General features: G+C 39.0%; 1 protein-coding gene across 10 annotated transcripts in view; it reads left to right on the top strand.

Moving 5' to 3' along the window:
* The window catches only part of ELAVL2 (ELAV like RNA binding protein 2), a 165,727-nt gene that overhangs the window by 68,989 nt on the left and 74,782 nt on the right, over positions 1–21,956 (top strand). For 6 of the 10 annotated variants that reach the window (XM_066257359.1, XM_066257364.1, XM_066257363.1 and 3 more), the window contains exons 2-3: positions 16,391–16,481; positions 19,227–19,470. In XM_066257359.1, the coding sequence (XP_066113456.1) occupies positions 16,410–16,481; positions 19,227–19,470 (316 nt within the window). In that variant the 5' untranslated portion in view covers positions 16,391–16,409. The remainder of the gene's footprint in view (positions 1–16,390; positions 16,482–19,226; positions 19,471–21,956) is intronic. The other 4 variants (XM_066257362.1, XM_066257361.1, XM_066257366.1 and 1 more) reach the window with 3 other exon arrangements.

Raw genomic sequence — 21,956 nt, 5'->3', positions numbered from 1 at the left:
AGAAACAATGGAGCCAATAACTGGTGGGCCATTAGCTTTAATCCTAGCTTGTACCCGGCAGGCAAGTAAAAGCACACACTGGGCTCCAAAACCCACTCAGTCAGTGCTCACAAGGCTACTGATTTATCCGAGTTTCCTAGAATCAAAGGTTTCTAGCTCACCAGCCTTATTCACCTCTGTTCCCCATCTCCTTCCTTCTTCCTGCACAAACTGGCTTTTCCTTCAGCACTCCGCCATCTTGGCTGCTTCTCCTCTCCTCCATGTGGCCTCTCTGCTCTCTCCTCTAATGCTGATCTCAGAAACGGAGAGAGCAAGCTCCTGGTCTGCCCCACTTTATAGTGCAGAAATCAAAACCTTTAATCCAATATTCAAAATAGGGAAGTCTCTAATACAAAGTCACTTATGTGAGGCATGATGGGATTGTACCACCTCACATCAAAAAGGGTGGGAAAGGCTTAGTCCTAAAACCAAGCCCCAGGCTACAAGGATCCTGCCTGCCCACAGCCTGCATTAATATTACCTGGGTGACTGGCTTCCATGTGGGCAGCGCCATCTTTAACAAAGTAAGCATAATATATTTTATCTGCCCAATATCTCTGCTTGAAATTACTGCACCTTTACAGCTGAAAGACTTCTCTGTTCAGGAAGTTCTTGGGAGACCACTATTAAGCATTGAGTGGTGGTATTTCCTTCTCTTGGTTCAGACCTCTACTTCTAGAGAATTGCAAGAATGGTGAGTTAATTACCTCAGGATTTTAACTCTATGGTAATTAGTCTGATATTGTCAAATGGACCTAGGGACATTTTGCAGTACTTTGAAAGCTTACACCTGAAACAAAATAGCAGCTTTGGGGCTCTAGTTGTTCATTTCATCAGCCACCTCCCAACTAGAGCTTTCCCTGCTGGTCAAGAGCCTGAGGCAGGGCTTCCTGCAAGCCTAGGAATTGAACACGATTGTCCCATCACCTACCGCTCTTTGTTCCAAACAGATTATCATGGGGACCTATTGGGTGAAGCCAGAGAAGCAGGAAGAGTATGAAGACCTCTTTTTTACACCTTTGCCCCATATACACTCTGTTCTACCTAAATGTAATCTCTGAAGGTCATGAGAAACAGTTTATACAGTGTTGAGTCTTGAAGTTTGTTTATATTGATTCAGGGGCTTCTGGTGTAATGTAAGGTGATATTTCTTTGTGTGCTGGTATCTGTTCACCCATCCCCCAATCCTAGAGATTAAGCACTCAGTAGACCCCTCCCCTTCTTCTGGTATCAAAATACTTACCGTATTTTTCGCTCCATAAGACACACTTTTTTCCCCTAAAAGTGGAGGGGAAAATGTCCATGTGTCTTATGGAGTGAAGGTTCATTTTTTTTAGTTGCTGCGGGTTCTCTGAAGAGTATTTGAACATTAAAGTCTCTTCTCATTTGTTGGTAACAGTGCCAATGGTTGTTAATACTGCTGTTGAGTTTACATTGTTGAAATATTATTGTGGTATATTTTATTAAATATTTTAACCATTTGGTTCAGAATATTTTTTCTTTTTTTCCTCCTTAAAACCCTAGGTGTGTCTTATGGTCCGGTGTGTCTTATGGAGCGAAAAGTACAGTACTTAGGTGTGAAGGTGTGAATTAACTTTCTCTTTAGCCTCCAGAAGGGACAGGATACACTTATTGCTCTGTGGACAAGGTGGCTTTCTAGTCCCCATCCAGAGAAGCACAGCATGCCAGAATGGATCTCATTTTAGAGTGCATTAAATGTGTGTGGCAGTTATACAAAGACATGTAGTAACATAATTGATGCTCTTTTGTTTCAGTCTTTGCTATGGTTATTTCTTGGAGTATTATAGATGATCAGGTCTAAAATGAAAGATTCTGAATTTAGACGGTTATGATATGTAAATAGTAGTTAAGATTAGCTCACCTCCAGCCCGTCATTTGTTGTACCCCTGGGCTGTATTTACAGTGACATTTTCAAGCATTTTGCAGTAGGAATTCTTGTTTCTATCCTTTCACTCACATGTCGGTACTCTGGTGTTTCGACCCTCTCTACCACCATGGTAGGAAGCCCATACACCCTTCAGCATGTTTGACCTTTAGGCTCTGATGTTTCACTTGAGAGCCAGCCCTTGCAGGAATCAGGACATTCAGGCAAAGAAGTAAAGCTGGTATTAGGAGAACTGCAGAGAATATGCTCCATTTAAAGGGCAGCCTGCTGGCTTATAGCTCTGTGGGACTGTAGCCTCTGCTACCAATCTTTTTTTTATTAAAAATTTTTTTTTTTCTAAAAGAAACCAGTGATTTTTAAAATATAAATATGAAATTGCTAAATGGTAAAGTTTTAAATGTTGAACACTACTAATAAAAAGAATATATACTGGATAGAACAAATACCCCATTTGCAGACTACATCTACCCTCTGGCTTCCAGTTGTGATGCTGGCCTGGAGTTCTTGCGGATGTTCACTGCTTGGCTGCATTTTTCCATCTGTCTCTGGTTTTCTTCCAGGAGGCATGTGCATAATCATATGTGGTTACTGATGACTTTTTTTTTTTTTGGTAGCTTTCCTTATTCTTCCTTTCAAATGTGATTCTGTAACCTCTTTCAACTTTGTGCATGGATTATTTAAGCAGAGTCCATTGTCATCTTTTGGTGTTATTAACTGTGGTCATCAGACTGCCATTTCTTTGAATGTATAATACTCAGGAAGATTTTGCTTTTATTCCTTCCCTTCTGGTGTTCCCTGCCCCCCCCCAACTTCCCACTGGTCAGTCTCTCTCTGGTCTTGTTCACCATGCCATTAGGTCTATTGTGAAGTTTATATCACAAGGAATGTTGAAAGGGACCACCTGGCTGTCGTCATTTCTGTTGGGCATATTGAATATGGTATTTGTTGATGTGTAGCCAACCTTGACATAAATAAGAAGATACATTTTGCATTTTGGTTAATTTTTAATATAAGAAGCCAACTGTCTTTAGCACCAGCAAGTTAAGAGTCATTTTCAGTTAGAATGGAAGTTACTTTGGTGAAATACTGCTATGTCTTAGCCAGTGATGCATAGTAATTGTTTGTTCTTGTTCTGATAGCAGTGAAATTCACTCTAATGAGTGTTTCAGTGCAGTGGAAGTTTTCTCTGGTCTGAATTGACTACCCCCGCTTGTATCTGGATGATTCCCTTCCCCACCCTTGCTTTTGCTCTCCTCCAAATAATGAAAAATAGTATCCTATTTCCTCAGTTCAGTTCTAAGTCCCATAGTACCTAGGTTTTTGTTGCGAATCCTGGGTGTTAGCCTAACAAAAGGTCAATTTCACAACATTTCACAAAGTGTGCTTAGTGGGGGTGCTAAGGTCACAGAAAATACTACATTTCTAAACTATTCTGCTTTCATTTATATGATGGTCTTTAACTAGAGAATCAAAATCAAGTCAAGGAACTCTATTAAATATTTCTAAGAAAGTATAATTGTGCAGATCTCTACCCTCTTTACAGAAAAAAGAGTGAAAAGTTTGGGTTTAGCACCATAGTCTCTAGAATGGCTTGAGGAGCCTTTTTATTTCAAATTAATTTGAGATAAAAGTAGTAGATGAGGGTAAAAGTTTCTTTTAGACTGATCTGAAAGAGATTGCAGTCATAACTGCTATAGATTAGTATATTGCCTGTTACATGGTAGGTACTTTATGAAAGTCCTGTCAATGGTAAAATACTGTGTAGTTACTGCCAAGCAATTTATATATTAAATTACAGTATTGAGGTGTTCTTTCAAAAATAACTTGCTCTTTCTATGGGATAAAGGCAGAGCAGGAAATGGCTAGTGGAAAATTTAGCAGCCCTAAATCGGAAAGACTTTAGCTTGTGCTTCTTGGTAATTTCAGATTCTCACAGTGATGCAGAAATCTGGTTTAATGTTTAAACGTGAGAGCTGTGTATAATCTTCTAGCATTCACTAGAATTTTAAACATTGGGAAGCAAAATGCTACATTTCTTCTCAAATATATGCCTGGGCTTAGGTGTTTAAGTTAGATGTGAGTTTCCACAGCTGTTTTTTTCTTACTTAGCACAATATTTAGCATAGGTCATCCAGAGAGATTATTATTCCTGACTGTGGGCTCTTCAAGACTGCCTTCAAGTCTTTGATATCTCTGGGTGCAGGTGTGTTCTGGAGAAGTTCTGTGAGAGGTGCAATATGGGTATATTTGGGGCATCCTTGATTTCCCAGTGTCTAGTACAGTGCTCCTATCATCTCCCCTGAATCAGAGATGTTGGTTTTTCACTCTGGTGATGAGGTTTGCCTATTTTAACCTGTCATTTGATGACAGTTAACCACTCCTGTGTATCCTCTCTTTTTTTCCTTCCTGAGGCTTATGTTATTTTTAAAAAGGCTTGTAGCTAGGAATCTTATTATTTAAATGCTGATTGAACTTGAAGCATGAGCAGATAATATAAGAACTAGTAGATGTATCTGTAAAGGGATGTGTGTGTTAGTGGTGGGGAATGACAGCCTACTACTGTAAGGCTGCCTTCTCCTTTATTAATTACCTGCGATGACTGGCTCCTCCAGGTGTAGAAAAGTTGCAATGGAAAGTTTCCCACCTGGCAGGGAATGTAAACAACATGAAAAATCCCAGAAATGAGTGGGGCTTGTTTTTTACTTGCCACCTTGCATTGCATTCATGGCATTGATGCTCTTTCTCTTAATGGATCTCTGGGCACATTTATTGCTGATAACAGCAGCACAGAGTTAGGAGGTGTGGCCCAACTAAGCAGTTCACAGAGGGCTGCCTGTAAGCACTGTACCTCTGAGTGCTTAGGATGTTTTGGTTACCAGGAGAAGAATGGTAGTGAGCCGTTGCAGGTGGAGGGAAGAGTATGAATCGCAGTGGGAGGGTTATAGTCTCGTGTGCAGTGTGGAGCAGGGTGTGGGGGTATGAGAAGGAGGTCAATTCGGATGCCTCACTGTGGAGCTGTTGTTTTGTAGGCAGTGTAGAGTTTGTGAAGGTCTTAAAAAGGAGTGGTTGCAGGAGGCTGACGGTTTTTTAGGGTAGTCACTGTAGCTGGAACGGAGAATGGATGGAGAAGGAAGGAGCAAGAGTGCAAGCAGAGAGATCAGTTAGGAGGTTTTCTATCAAGTCTTGGCACTGGTTTCAAATCCGTTTCTCTTCTTAATGGCTGTTATGGACTCCTGAAGTTCTGAAATGCTCATTTGTAAACTGAAGATATTGTACATGAGAGGATTAAGTGGGATTTTGTTTGTAAAATATCTAGCTTGAGGACTTGCCTGCAATGAGGAATCAATAAATGCTTTTCCCTATCCTTTTAGTAGTAGGACTCATTAAATTCTATAAGAGGCAGGCAAATAATCTGGACCTCTTTTCTGTAGCAAAAGATACCAAATCCTGTGTGATTTGTTTCAGAGAGTTCAAGAGGATGCCTTAATTTATTTTTATTTTCTTTTAATTAAACGTGATCATAAAACTCAAGTGAAGGGTTAGAAAAAGAATGTTTAATTTTAAGTTGTTTTTTGAAAATTATGATTGGAGAGAAATGGAAGGATTCTGTCCGGTGGTGTGTGGGTCATTTCCCTGATGTGTGAGTTATAGAAGCTATGGCACGTCTCAATGTGCACATTATCAATCTCGATTTTATAGTACAGTCCTGGATGAGACGTCTACACTCTTTCCCTATGTTGTAAATAATAAGTCTAAATATAAGTAGAAGATGCTACTATTATCCTTGGAGTTCTTAGCAAAAAGAACAGTGAGGTAGCAATTATGTATTTATTTATTTGTTCTGTGACAGAGAGGGATCGATAGGGACAGATGGGACAGGAAGGGAGAGAGATGAGAAGCATCAGTTCTTTCTTGTGGCTCCTTAATTGTTCATTGATTGCTTTCTAATATGTGCCTTGACCAGTGGGCTACAGCAGACTGAGTGACCCCTTGCTCAAGCCAGTGACCTTGGGCTTCAAGCCATTGACCATTGGGCTCAAGCCAGCGACTGTGGGGTCATGTCTGTGACCCCACACTTAAGCTTGCGAGCCCGTGCTCAAGACGGATGAGCCTGTGCTCAAGCTGTGACCTCGGGGTTTCAAATCTGGGTCCTCTGAGTCCCAGTCCAACACTCTATCCACTGTGCCACTGCCTGGTCAGGCGAGGTAGCAATTTCTAATTTTAAATTTTAAAATCCCAACAGTGGTCTGACCTGTGGTGGTGCAGTGGATAAAGCGTTGACCTGGAACGCTGAGGTTGCCGATTTGAAACCCTGCACTTATGTGGTCAAGGCACATATGGGAGTTGATGCTTCCTGCTCCTCCTCCCTTGCGCGCTCTTTCTCTCTCTCTTCTAAAATGAATAAAAAAAATCCCAAGAGGCTGAGCAGCTGAGACTGAGAAGACTGAGTTAGAGAGGATGGAACACATTGCACTTGTGAGTGTTGTGGTGGGGGGGCGAGGCGTGTCTGGAGGAGTGGTGGTGATGTACTTTTTAAATAAGGTAAATTAAAATAGACAAAGCTGAAATTCTGATGTGAAGCACTTTAGGCTATTGGTATCCTATATATTTAAATACTCTTTGGAGCTCCGGGGTTAAAAATTGCAGCACTACAAGTAAAAATTCTTATCCTCCGTAGTCACCATTTTGTGACTGTGCTAAATGTGGTTTAACACAGCATCTGCTTCAGAGGCCCTGCACAGGAGCTGATAGTCATGATTGAACAAATTCTGCATGCTACCCTTTCTGTGCACCGTGTTCTCTTTTCATGTGAGGAAGCTCCCAACACAACTCTGCACCCTTGTTGTCCATTCAGACATGGGAAAGAGAGAGAGAAAAAATAGGCTTAAGTCATCACCTGAAAGCCAGGTAAGCAGATTCTCTATGGTAACATTCTAAAAGAGAGGCATCTTTGTCCAACAATGATAATAGTCCTTTAATATTCACTTGGCACTTCAGAATTTATAAAGTGCCTTTACACATTAGCCAACTAAATTATATGTATATAATTAAAGCTTTTAAAGAACACAGACCCCTCCATCCCCTCTCCCTCTTACCTAAGTGGAAATAATTCAGAAGCTAGATGCTTTTATAGTTTGAGTCTTAAAAATTTTCCTATGTTACCATGCAGCCTGTTACTGCATTTGTGCCCCCATTCCCCGTTTCAGCCTGAGGGAGATGGATACTGCTTCTTGTCAACTCTTGGAAATATGTGTGTATATACATGAATAGGTGCTATATATTTATATAATACAAGAGTGTATAGTCACACCCTTGCTTCATTGTTCAATGTACTCTTTAGATTCCTTAAGCATTTATTTAAAATGTGCTTTACCTTAGTGATATTACGACAATTTTCAGAAGTCCATCAAAGTTGAAATGACAGCCATTGACAGGGAACCTAAGCACCTTGACTTCTTTCCCTGGTAGAGAGGTATCCAAGATCCGAGCTCAGGGGTGTGTGCTCGCCATGGATAGAATAAGCAGAGGTCTGAGGCTCAGAAAGGATTTTCCTGATCTGGAGTGTAAAGAATTAACTCCCTCCCTCCCTCCCTCCCTTAGCTCCTTCTCCTTTTTCACCCGTTCAGCATTTACTCTTAACACATTCTTAGGGGACAGATTAATTAGGAATTTCTTGTTGATACTCTTCCTCATGCCTCACCCCCCCCCCCCAGTTAAAATCACTAGGGACTGCCAGTCCTCCCCCACCTGCCCCCCATCTTGAAATGTAGTAAATAACCAGGAACTTAATTACCATAGAAGACTCAGTGATACGTAGGTGTTTTTTTATCTAGCTGAGAGGAAGACTGAAGAATGTTGGTTTTGGGGGAGGGAAGAAGGGGAGGAAAGGAAATAAAGTGTCTTTCTTAGTGTGAACCTTGTTTTTTAAAGTGCTGCAGCTTTCCATGTTAAAAAATTCCTAGTCATGTTTCTAAATCAAAAGTATGTACCTCTTGGGAAGCTCAGGACTTTAAATATCAACTGAAAAGAAAAATACATTTTCTAGTCCAACAATCTGAGATGATCCCTTGCAGAGAGGAAGGAAGCTGGCTTCTGTGTTGATCAAGGTTTACACTCCTACAGTGGAAAGGGGGAGAGAGCCTTTCCCATTCTCCATAACGATGAATTAATTCCCAGAGTTTGTATGTCCCAGGGCAGCCTCTCTTTATTTTCAGTTTCTTTGAAGTTCAACAGAAATATTTGTAGCCTCCCAACATTATAAAGGAAATATGACTTGTTTTGATTACATTTTGATCTATTGACTTTATTTTGCTAATTGAAGTTAAACAACTATTGCTTTTGGTTTTCCATCTGTAAGACCTGCTAAATGACAGTGAAGAGTAAACTAAGCTTAGTGGCTGAATGGAGTATTGTGGTCTTTTATTGCACATGTGAGTTAAAAATGGTATTGGCGACCATAAAACCTTCTTGTCTTTTATGTTCCCTGTAAGATGAGGCATACTTTCTGTTTTGGAACTTGAATATGACAGTATTTTAGTGTATGTATCCTACAGAGGAGCTACGGTTTTAACCTAACTAATGAAAACACTCAACTACTGGGATTAATTTGAGGATTTCCAATCAGTCTTTCACAATTTGTACTACCCTGAGAGGGTTCCCTTTAGCTGTGACTTTTGTAGAAGAATGTGAAGTTAATCCAATTTCTGTGTTTATTACCACTTTAACTGTTTTAATTTAACAATTCCAATTTATCTGTCTATACCAACAACTCTACTACAAAACTGTGGGAGTAGTTGATTTTATTCCTATTATACTCATATCCCTTTTTAGGTTCTATAGCCAAGTAATGACATGGAAATTAATTAGGCCCACTGAGTTTGGAATGAAAGAATGGGGTTGGAATGATACATCACTAGAAGATAGTATATTCTGGCCTGTAACCAAGATTGAGTTAACCCCTGACTGAACCATCACTACTGTGGAGGTATATAAATGGTTCATTAAAGATAGATTTTAAAATTTACTTCCATTTCATAAAATGTAACTTATTCTCATTACTTATCTGCTTTGTTTTTAAACATTTGGGGGGACTTTGAGATATTTTCTTATTCTTCATTCTGACAGCTTTTAATGGGGCTTCAGTGGGTTAGCAATATACAATTTCTGAATACTGTACTCGCTGTAGTAGTTGCATCTTTTAAATCACTCTGCTTTGATATAAATTCAAGTTTTCATATGTTGAACCCTTAAAATCTTTTTTATTTTTGGACACAACTTTCTATAGAGGTATTTTATTCATTCATTCATTCATTCATTCATTCATTCATTCATTCATTCATTTAAGTGAGGCAGGGAGAGAGAGAGAGACAGGAGCTGCTCCTGTATGTGCCCTGACAAACAGGAATCGAACAGGCAACATCTGCGCTCCTGGATGATGCTCCAACCAACCAAGCTATCCAGCCAGGGCTTATTTATTTATTTATTTAGCGAGAAAGAAAGGAGGAGGAGGAGGAGAGCAGTGAGGGCAGAGGGAAGCATTCATTTGTTGTTTCACTCAGTTGTGCATTCTTTGGTTGCTTCCTTCATGTGCCCAGACCAGGGATCAAATCTGCAACCTTGTCATTTGCTCTTTAACTGACTGAGCTAACCAGCCACGGCCTATAGAAGCTATTTCTTTGCTTAACTATCTTGCATTCTTTTTGTATTTTTCTGAAGCTGGAAACGGGGAGAGACAGGCAGACAGACTCCCGCATGCGCCCGACCAGGATCCGCCCAACCAGGATCCACCTGGCAGGGCCACCAGGGGGCGACGCTCTGCCCACCAGGGGGCGACGCTTTGTCCCTCCGGGGCATCACTCTGTTGTGACCAGAGCCACTCTAGCGCCTGGGGCAGAGGCCAAGGAGCCATCCCCAGCGCCCGGGCCATCTTTGCTCCAATGGAGCCTCGCTGCGGGAGGGGAAGACAGAGACAGAGAGGAAGGAGAGGGGGAGGGGTGGAGAAGCAGATGGGCGCTTCTCCTGTGTGCCCTGGCCGGGAATCAAACCCGGGACTTCTGCACGCCAGGCCGATGCTCTACCACTGAGCCAACCGGCCAGGGCATTTTGCATTCTTAGTGCCTGGAAATTAATAAATGCATTGGTGGTTTGTTTGAATGTGAGCAATTGAAATCTAAACCAATTTCTTGATAATGGATTTAAATAGTTTACTGAGGTCATTAAAGGAGCACATTAGCAACAGGTTTCCTCCTGGGCGTATCCTCTTCCTCTCCGGTACATTCCTGGTTGGAGTCGTCCTCATCCTACACCTTGATTACTGCAGTTGTTTCTTCACTGGTCTTCCTGCTTGCAAAGTTGCTGAGTCCTTCCACACAGCCACATCGTAATTTACTTTTACAATAGCAACTCTTTTGCTATTTGAACCCTTAAAAAGATCTTTCTTGTTCTTTGACACAAATTTCTGTAGAAGCTATTTCTTTGCTTAATTATTTTTTATTCTCAGTGCCCGGAATTAATAAATGTATTGGTAGTTTATTTCTGTGATTTCCTTTCTTACAGTGGCTTCTGATGGGGTTTAGGACACACTACTCCAAAGTATGGCACCTTGGCATGTTGAACAGCTTTAGCTGAAGGAATTTGAGAAAACAGCAGAAGCAGAAAGTCCACTTTGACCTCCCTTGCCTTTCTTCCCTGAAATAGGTCCTAAAACCCATGGGCAATAGGTATCCTCCCTGTACTGAAGGAAGGAAGACATTCTCATCACCAGAGAAGGAGATTCAGGGCCAAGAAATTTGTACAAACCTACATTATTAAACTTACCTCACTGATTTTTCATTACTTACTATCCCACCCAGACCTTTTTACTTTGTCAGTTCTTCAGAAATTTATTGTCGAAGCAGTAGGAGAGCTTCCTACTCAGATCACTTCTTTGGGTCTTCATTTTCTTGTGACGGTTCCCATGCCTATGTAAAAATTCAATAAAATGTGTATGCTTCTCTCTTGTTAAGGTCTTCATCATATTAGTTTTCAGACCCAGCTAGGGACCTTAAGATTTTTGAAGGAAAAGTGTTCCTCCTTGCTACACCTCCAAGACCGTATGTGGTCTGGCCTTAATACTTCTAAGACTCAGCTCTCTCTGCCTCTTTCCAGCTATGCTCTGGCTGATCTCTGCCGGGAATGCTGCTCTTCTAGATATCCCTCTGGGAATGTATTTGTTTACTATTACCTCTGTGGCAATAATTATGAACTTGCTGCTTAAAACAACAATACTTTATTATCTCACGGTTCCCTGAAGTGGGTCTCACTGGGTTGTGATCAGGGTGTTGGCAGGGCTGCATACCTTCTTGGAGGCCCTAGGGGAGAGCCTGTTTCCCTGCCTTTTTTGCTTCTCTGCACACATTCCATGCTTGGTAGCTGCTTTCATCTTCAAAGCCGGTGATGGTGGGTCCAGACCTTTCACTGTGCATCATTCTGAGAACTGACTCTGCAGCTTCCCTCTCCCATTTCTAAGGACTCTTCGGATGACACTAAGGCCACCTGGATAATCTAGGATAATCTACCCACCTCAGGTCATCTGATTAGCGACCTTAATGTCATTTGCAATGTAAATCCCCCTTGTTCTGTAATATATTTACAGATTTCAGGGATTAGGATGTGGACATCTCAGGTGAGTCATAGCAGCTGGCTCATTTTTTCAAACCTTGTCTTAAACCTCACTTTCAAAATGAAGCCTCCTATTTAATATTGGAAACTACCCATACCCCATCTCTACATTCTCAACACCCTTACTCTGCTCTACATTTTCTTTTATAACAGAGAATACCTTTCTAGCGAATAAACTATCTTCTTATACAGTATACGTTCATTCTTGGCCTGCTGCACACACCTCTTATTGTAAAGGTGTGCTCCAGGGTACTTCTTCATTGCTGTATCTCAAGTACCTTGGACAGTCCTTAGCTCGTGGGAGTTGCATATAAATGTTTGTTGAATGAGTGGATGAAAGAACGGTGTGTAAAGCTTGAACAAATCTTTCTCACCATATTTTTACTTTTTTGTTGCCCAGCATGGATGTCTCAAGTGGACCTAGAGTGAAGGAAAGGACTTGGGACCCCTAAACTCATGGCTTTACTTTCTAATTTCAAAGTTTTTAATACTGCCAGCTCCAGAACTACAAAACCTCAGAAAGACCGGAGTTAGTCTGAAGGAGTCATTATGAACCAGGAGACAGGAAAATGTTAGCATTCACTGCCAAAGCACATTTTCCCTCTGTCTCCTGCAGCTACTGGACCCTTGTTAGCCCCAGGGCCCGAAACTGAGTTTGACTAGGCTGAAGAATCCATATAGCCTGTGAGGCAGTTAAAATGGTTTGGGAAGTTATCAGGGATTCTAGTATTGAGGAAATCCCATGAAGTGTAAAGACACAAACCTGTATAACTTAGGAGCCACAAAGCAAAGTGAAGAGCTTTAAAGGAAAAACACGACTCATTCCTGTAGCTGACATGCCAGCCCCATGATTTTAGGGCTTGGTTAACTCTTCTCTTGTTTAATTCAGTAAAGCCCAAATGTGTCTTGAAAACGCCATTTTAGTGGGAAAGATAGAACATTCTGTAGGAATGGTGCTGCTAGATAGATGACCCCATCGGCTGCTTATCCAGCTTTCCCCTGTAAGCTCTCATTGCTCACTTCACTGATTATTTCTAGTGCTTGAGTTCCCTGCCTCGAGTTCCCCAAAGAAAGATGCTTTTTGGCCAGCATTGCTGTCTTTATTTAGGTAGGTTCTGCTTTTAAACTTGAGACAAATGACTTTCATGTGGCCAGAGGGATGGCTTTGCCCTCATACTTATTCTGCCCTGGTACCTTGCTACTCAAGGGATTGAGAACCCTCTTGCTACAAGTAAGTGTTAAGACCAATGTCACGTTGTCCAAGCTGGACCTTTTTAAGTGTGAGAGATCCTTGCCCTTGACCATAGTCCTGATTCTTTTTAGAACTGTTATATTTTATGTTTGCTTAAACTTTCTAGTTTGTATTAAATTAAATTAAAACCATTTGAAATTCATAACTTAATTGTGATGTATTTTTAAACACCTTTCTGTTAAAATCTGTTTAATTTTTTCTACATGTACCTTTGCTTCTGCCATTTTCCTCAAGGTAGATCCAGGTTCCAGATGCCACATGTCTATAACCCTGAGAGAGAGGCTTGGAGCACATTTTTACCATGCTTTTGGATTTGTCTCGGTTTTCAGCTAGCTTTTTTGTACTTGGCAAGTTGGCATGTTAAGCTCTTGAAATAAAAAAGTACACAAGTGGTCACTGAAAGTATTTATGCCATTTAACAGGAATTTGGATTTCAGTGAGTAAGAATGACTGATGGAATGTGCCAGAAATTGAAAATATGCTTTCATAATTATCTCTGGTTTGAAATACTTGAGATGGGATAGGAAGACAAGCTACCCAGTTTGTATGCAATTTTTTTTTTTTTTTACAAGAACTGTTCTTGTCCTTACCTATGTTTTTGAATGCCTAGTCTCTACAGATCCCTAAAATGGATTTGGGGTAGGTATGGCCAGAGGCCTTTCCGGTGGATGGAACGTTATGAGTAAAGTCAGGGAATGAATGTCTTTGAATATATTGCCACTATATATTGAGGGACATGGAGTGATTCAGATTTTTAGGTGCTTGAATAAGTGGGCTTGTCAGGGGTCTCAGATGTTACTGTTTATACTGAGTAGTTTGTATTTAATTTATTTGGTAGGAGTTAGGGGTAGCTATTGAGGGTAGGACAATCTGGGAATATTGTTAGTGTGGATTAGAATAATAAGGGGGACCTTTCTGGAGGCTGGAATTCAGTGGTCCAGGTGAGAGGTGAGGACCCGGGTCAGAATGGTAGCCATAGCAATTAAGAGATTGGTGCAGGCAGACAGGCTTCACCAGGGGATGTGCAGTGGTCCTTTCAGTAGTAGTCCTGCTATGAATCAACCCTCAGAAGTATGGTCCCCAAATCAGGTGGGTTCTAAGTCTTGGAAACCTCTGCTGCAGATAAGGTAACCCAGTGAGAATTCTCAGAATGTATTTAAGATGCTTTTGATTACCAGTCTATGTTGTTTGGTGGCTGGGAGACATCCTAGGTTTGAAAATAGCAAAGGAGTTTTCCAAATTTTTTATTAGTAATGTTGGAAAATAGGGACTTCTCCTTTTCTCTCATGTGATCAGAAAACTATTGGTCCCAGAATTGGTTTCCTAAAATCTACTATTGTAAGAAACTTTGAAATTAAAGTGTACAGAGGGCCATTTAAGTAAAAGGGAAAACAATTTACTTTGAAACATCTCTAGATATATGGAAGTAAACTGTGTGAGTGTGAAAACATAGAGGCTACTCCCTCTCCCAATAAAATCATGCTGCACCAAACACTTCGCCATTTTCTCTTGGAGCCCAGGGTAAGTTTAGAATATTCTAGACTGATCTATGCTAAAGTACCTTTTCATAGCATGGAGAATTATTGCATGGAGAATAACGGGAGAAAAAGTAGTCTCAGTTGGCACAATTGATGTCCAAATTGAGATGTGAACATATATTGAAACATTTTTTTTAGCCTTGAAATTAATGGTTTTGTGTCATTGGAATATGGCCTTTTTTCCCCTTCCAAAGAGTGTCACTGCCAGTAGAATCTATAAATAGTGCACAGCCTGCTTGTCTGTGGTGGATTGAGTAGAGCAGAATTGCCTGTCCTTAAGTGAAGGGGATGTAGCTTTACATTTTTAGTAACTGAATTGTTGGCCAGCATAAAGGTAAGGGCCATGTGAGCAACTTATTTATAACTTCCCATAAAGGTACGTGTCTGCCTCAAGCAGAGAAACTGTCTGGGGTGCTTGAAATGTAAAAGTGCAGAAGAGTCATTTTCCATACACAGCTTCCCCTCGCTGGTTGGTGCAATGAAGTGATTGTTTGCATCCCTGGGGCTTTCATAAAGAGGGGTGTCAATAGATTAGCTCATTAGCATGGCCTCCTATGGAATAGAAGGGGCCGAGGCCATTAAATTTGAATCTATGGTTTTATGTAGTGAAGAATATTTAGATACTACCTCTGGAGGGTATTCAGGGCCTCAATTTAAGTTTGGTCTAACTGGTTGGGTGTCTGATCCTCTACCTATTGTACCTGTGTGGTCTAACCACAATTAGGTGATTGTCAAAATATTTCACGGGTTTAAAGCACTTCATTTTTTTTCAGGTTCAGTTCAACTATAAGCTTTTTTTTTCTTTTTTTCTTTTTAATAAAGAACATAGAATCAGACTGAATTCTCTGGTAACAGTGGGAGAAGGGAAGAAGAATAAAACAACAAAACATTTTCATGACATCCTGTAAAGAGTGTGTTTAAACCCTTTTGGTAGATGATGGAAAATAGAATCCATTGTTACATGTTATTATTGTCATCACTCACATCAAGAGTAAATCACAACCTGATTTAACTGTAAGGATGAAGTTCTTATAGTCATCAATACTCAGGTAAAAGTTGTTCTTGGCCCTCCTTTGTTACTGTTTATTTAGGAGACTGAGTTTTTCTGAATATTGTGTTGACCATGTAAATTATCATATACAGCTAAAATGTAAACTTTGGCTGTCTTGCCAATACCGGTGGCTTTGTTTAGTATTCGGGCAAGTGGTAAATGGCCCATTAACTATATTGCAGGCCTCATAGCAGCACTAATTTCAAATCGTGCTGGTTTTACAATTTACATATTTTAAAATGTTCACTTGATTTCAGAGACAAAGCTGACATCCTATATAAGCATTACTCCAAACAATACTATTTATTGGTTCAATTATTTCAATTGAAGGATGCTGTTTTATTGCCTTTTAGTATATGTGAACAATTCTCAGTGAAACTGTGGTAGAATAACCTCACAGGGTTCCGACGTACTTTTAATTTTCAGTCCCAAGATTACGGGTCGTTTATAGTATAATGTAACAGTGTGGGCAAATAGAGCTTTTTCTTAACACCCTTCTGATATTTTGGGGAAAGAGTGTTTTATGCAAAGCATTCACTTATGAATTGCATGACTGCCTTTTCTCACTATAAAATTTCATTCACGTTTCCTCCCTTCTCTCACATCCGTAAGAGATAGGACAGCATGCAGTGTTTTTCTTCATTTCATTATTTAAAATATTTTTGAGATGTCGTTTAAGGTAGTTGTTTAGGCTAGATGCCAAGGTAACTAGTTAATACTGTTTTGAAATCAGGCTCTTAATTTAAAATGCTTAATTTGTGCAAGAAAACTACATGTTAAAATTAATTTGGAAAGATTAGATTGGAATTGCCTCAAATTCAATTAAGCCACACTGCATGGACGTGCTGGGAATATTAATACAATCACTGTAAATTTTGTACAAACTGATTTGTTGCATTATCTTGCTCATCTAACATACGGTACTTTTTGTGTCCATATTGCAGACGGCAACTCCAAACTAACATGGCAGTCAGACTGTGTGATGTGGCTTCTCTGCTTAGAAGTGGTTCGTGGGCAGCAGAGCCTTGGACTGGGGTCTGTGGGATTTTTCTTAAATTCTGTAGGCTACTCTTTTTTAGCATGTTGCAGGAGTGCTGAGGCCATACCAAACACTTGAACTTTTCATTTGGAATACTAATTCTTACATTCAGCCTATTATGGGATGGCCATCATTAGGACTTAAAGCACATTACAATTTTAACCAGAGTGGTATATGTAGCATCAGAACCATGCTTTTGTCTCTAACTTTCTATAATCTAAATTAGGATGTAGTGCAGACTCAAAGAAAAGAGTGACAAGCCTTTTAACAACAACAACAAAAAGTTTTGGTATGGTCTGAATACTGTTACCGTAATTCTTTACATTCTGTTTACTATGTATTTTTTTGGTTACTAAATTTTGAAGTGACTCAAAATTCCTGATGCTCCAAAAAAAAAAAAAAAGTTGTTGAAATTACAAATCTGGCTAGAAATTATTTGCCCAGTAACTGTTGAAAGAGTTTGCATTCTGTGAACAGTTGTGTTGAGCCTATCAATGGAATATGCATTATTTGTAAAATATAGCACATTAGTATCATTTTATTCTGAGCAGATGGTCCTATAGCTGAGAGATGCTGTAATTTTCAGTGCACACAGCCTACTGCAGCTGTTCACTTGAATGTTGGCTTAGGAGCTCATTCTTGCCACCTGAACATGGAAATAAATGTGCAATTAAGTGAGGAGTGTTTGTTGTCCTTGCTAAATCCTGCTAATTTCAGTCAGTGAACACTTTGTATTTGAAATGCCATCCCAATGAGCTTTAGTCCAAATCTTGTATTTGGGGCTCATCTAGTTCCTACACTATATATCCTTTTTGAATAGCAAGTTGTTTTAATTGGCCTTGGCCTCTCTTATCTTGCAGCTCATTGTTTTCGTGACTGCCAGGCAAAGGTTAATCCCACCAAAAGTTTTGCTGTGGAAAGTGACCAACAGCTAGTATTCCACAAACTGGAACAGTTGTGCTTTGTTAGGAAATCTGAAACCACCTTTCTCAGTTTCAGATAAATATGTTAATTATAATAAAGTGCATATATCTTGAATTGTCGAGTTTTTTTCATACAGGCTTCCAAAAGTTTCTTTATTTTTCTTTATTCCTTAAGCATTCCCTGAGTATACTTGTCCTAGAGATGTAGCTTGCAGTTTGTAGAATAAATACCCATTTCTTTGAAAAGGAAATGAAGTCATGGAGGGGTTATGGGTTGTTGGATATTTCACTGGTACTCTAGATTATCTCCCTTTTTTATCATGATAGCACTGATTCTTGTCCCGTCTGACCAGTCTCAATCTGTCCTGTGCTGCCTTCTTTTATAAACATCTCTTGGCAGTAGAGAGTTCTTTCTATATGCTTATCCACTGCTGTGCCCTTTTATTTTTCCTAAACAATATGTTTTTTTAAAAGACATTTTTTTCTCTTTTTCCTGTAAAACTCTTTCCCTCTACTTTGCTTTTTAAGTTTTGTCTCAGATTCTTTGCTTTTTATACATGTTAAAAGTTCCCTGAAACTAGTCTCCCATCAATTCAGAATTGCCAATTTTGAGAAGTGGTTTTTGGTGAGAGGAGAGATGTAGTGGATGATATATGAAGGAGGATAATCCTCGGTGATGCTTTGGTTTTTGGATCCCCCACAATTTTGGCTATCCAAAGTAGATAGCCATTGAGAGGTGGTTTTAGAAAATTTGGGGTTATGGTTGTAACTCTCTCGCTCAAAGAGCATAGGATTGATATTTAGGAAACTAGATCCAAATTTTCTGAAGTGATTTTTAGAGTAGCCTGACATTTTGAGGCCATTTCCCCCCAACTCTGCTATTTATCCTGTATTTGGAGTTTATAGATGCATTTTCAACTGGCTTATGTGCTCAACTGAAAATTTCTTGGGCTGGTCTGTTTGCAAAAGTTGATATATTTACACTTGTTTTAGTGGACTAGATGGTTGTTTTTAATGTTAGGATGAAGGCAAAATACCATATTAAATTATTTTGGGATTTTATTTTGATGCTTTAGATCAGTTACGTTATTGGTGATCTTTAGCTGCCAAGGTTGACAAAAACGGCTTGTTAGACTCTACAAGGTACACTAAGTACTCATAGCTTTTTCCCCCAAGTTATCCTACAAATCCTTTCCATGCCCTAACATATAACATCTGATATTTTCTGATTTCTTACCAACAGTAGGCATATAAGATATTGTCAATCAAAAACATTCTCAATATGTAACCAAAACAGTACATGTTGACAAATTAATATTTTTTTAAGTACTTTTGGTTCTTGATTTTAAAGTTAATGATGTCTGTCAGTTTTAGAATACTGAAGTTCTTAGGCTAACTGACAATCTCTTTAGAGTTATAACATTTTATTTTTTTGTTTGTTTTTGGTAGCATGTTGAGCTCTTTTATTTTCCAGTATGATGTTTTAGTCAGGGTTTACTTCTGTGCCCTTTGGTACTTAATTTTCTGAGTCTGGACACTGCAGGTGAGTAAGGGTATGTGGATAGACACAGAAGGTGGTTCTAGAGAATGTTTAAGATTTAAATTGTGCTTATGTGCATGTATGGAATATGTATAACTGATTTTAATTGAATAGCTTAATATGAAGTAAAAATTAGCATAGGCATTACACTTTTTGTTGAAGCTTTGTTGTAATTCAGCAGAATGACTTGTGTTTAGTGACAAGTGTTTAAATTTTTGGATGGAATCTCTAATATGTGAAATATGAATTCTAACATTTCTTATTTTCTCTGTTTTTAGCAGGTTATTGCTGCCATGGAAACACAACTGTCTAATGGGCCCACTTGCAATAACACAGCCAATGGTCCAACCACCATAAACAACAACTGCTCATCACCAGTTGACTCTGGGAACACAGAGGACAGCAAGACCAACTTGATAGTCAACTACCTTCCTCAGAACATGACACAGGAGGAACTAAAGAGTCTTTTTGGGAGCATCGGTGAGATAGAGTCTTGTAAGCTTGTAAGAGACAAAATAACAGGTATGCAGTTTTATATAGTTTACACATATTTAAAGGATTGTGTTTCAAGGTGTGAGCAAATAAGTTTATTACTTGTAGGTCACTGCTCCAGTTGTACGCATCTACACATTTTCCCTGTTACTGACTACATCAGCAGTGTGAAACTTCGTTTTAAGGATTTTGTTTTCCTTTTAAAGCAGAAAATTCTTTTATGGACAATATATTTTAGCTAGACTTTTATATACTCTGAACTCTTTAATAACATCTTTGAAAAATGTTTTAAAAGTGCCTGTGTCTGGGGCAGAAAGTGTCATGTTAACCTTTAGTTTTTAGTTCCCTGAGCTTACTTACATGTCTTAGCATTTCAGCAGTGAGATAATTCTATTGTGTTGGGGAGAGGCAAAAAAGACCTCTTTAAATGTCCTTTTATATATGAACTGCTTATATATGAACAGAGTGAATGGTAATGGCACATTGCCAATGTGCAAATATTTGCACTGATATAGTTTGAGTGTAGCAAGATCTGTGTTCTGTTCCTTAACAAGGAAAGGATGAAGTGCTCAAGTCCTCCTCCTATAAAGATCAGAATGAAAGGATGGGGAATTTGACCTTTAATGATGAATAGTACATTTTGAACTTTAGGTACTGGAAAATCTCCTTTGTGTTTAGTAAGATTTGACTAAATTTTTAGAATCAACTAGAATCTACTTCAGAGCATGTTCTTGGGATAGACAGGTTAATGCTTCCTGGAGGAGTTATTTTCAAACACTAAAAAACGTATGAAGTGTAGAGAGCCTCTGTCGATTTTTCATGGTATTGTTATAATTGAGTGATGATGTGTTTCAAATTGGTTTACCTGGCTTATAACCAACAATATAAAACTAAATATTTGAAGTGAGTAAAAGATACTTAAAGACAGTGTGACAAGTCAGACCTGGAGTCTCTAGTCATATGACCTTGGACATGTCAGCTCGTGGCTTCAGATTTCCCTTGTTAAAATAAGGTAGAGGGCAGAGGACAAAGACACAATAGCTAATTTCTGAGATCAGTTGTGACTTGTTCTGAAATGACTCCAGCCATTTTAAATAGCCAAAGGCAGCAGGGCTCATTCTGTTCAAGGTAAGTGAGTTCTTAGCTATCACCTGGGCTTGTCTTCACAGCCGTAATTCCTTGAGCAACAGATTGAGATTCACAAGGAGAATTAATTTATTGAAATCAAGTAAATCAAATAAAAACTAAGTAACACCTAGTTGTCGTTAATCTATACTGAGTAACTGTACTTTAGCTAATTATGTTACTTAGATGTTCAGTGTGATATTATCAGGAAGTTTTTTGTCTTTTGTTTTTGAATACAATAATAGAATAGATGGGGTTTTTTTTCCATTTCATTTTCAAAAATCTGTGTAAGCAGCATATATGAAATTTATAAAGAAACAATTTTTGAAAAGTTAGAAAAGGTAGAGAACAAAAGACTCTTACTACATGTCAGTTATAATATTAAATTTTATTATTTTTAGAAAAACAACATGCTTTATATTTTGCAACCTCTTCAATATAAATGACTATGATAAATGGTAGTGAGGCTCTGACAACTGATAACTGATGTGTTTTCTGGTTTGTTTAGTGTAGCTATTCCTACCATTGAAAAAAAAAAGATGCTTGAAAGATTACTGGCAAACTACATAATATTTGTTGTCCAGTCTGATCTGTGGTGGCACAGTGGATAAAGCGTCGACCTGAAACGCTGAGGTTGCCTGTTCAAAACCCTGTACTTGCCTGGTCAAGGCACATATGGAAGTTGATGCTTTTCTGTTCCTCCCTCCTTCTCTCTCTCTCTCTCTCTCATTCTTTCTCATCTCTAAAATGAATTAAAAAAAAAAAATAGTGACTGACCTGTTAAAAATATATATATATTTGTTGTCCATTTATTTTACCCCTCCACCCACACTCTTTGTCTTTTTAGTGAAAGGGGACTAACAGCTTTTTTCACCAAGGTAAAATTTTTGTTTAAAATCTCTGGTAAGCAAATGGAGTACCCAGGAAGACCCACAGTGAGCATGAGGGTCAAAAGATGTTCTCTAAGTTTCATCCCATGAGAGAGACTCAAAAAATATCTCTTAAAGTAATTGTTATATTGGCAAGTGAGTGAGAAATTCTTCCCTCCATAGTTTCCTATTGAAGATTTACACTGCAGATCATTAGCATATTGAAAACTGGGCTAAAACCAGTTTGATTTGTAGTCCCCCCAGCCTTATTTGACCACAGAACTCATTTTGGGGGATGACCCACACACCCTAGGTTTCTATGGGACATGTTGCTATAAAAGCTTTTGAAGGACAATCTAAAACTCTTCTTTAACCTTTTCTTATCAATAAAACATGTGCATGTTTAATAAAGTGAATATTTATGATAATGAATTACAAAATGTCGAGTAGGCAAATCTAAATACAGAGGACCTCTTTTTCTAGTAAGCCTGTTTTGATTTAGCCCACTGATATCCTATTCTT

This window comes from Saccopteryx bilineata, chromosome 2 (assembly GCF_036850765.1).
Source record: "Saccopteryx bilineata isolate mSacBil1 chromosome 2, mSacBil1_pri_phased_curated, whole genome shotgun sequence".
Lineage (NCBI taxonomy): Eukaryota > Metazoa > Chordata > Mammalia > Chiroptera > Emballonuridae > Saccopteryx > Saccopteryx bilineata.
Note: the sequence above shows the minus strand (reverse complement) of the source record. Positions and strands in the feature narration are given on the sequence as shown.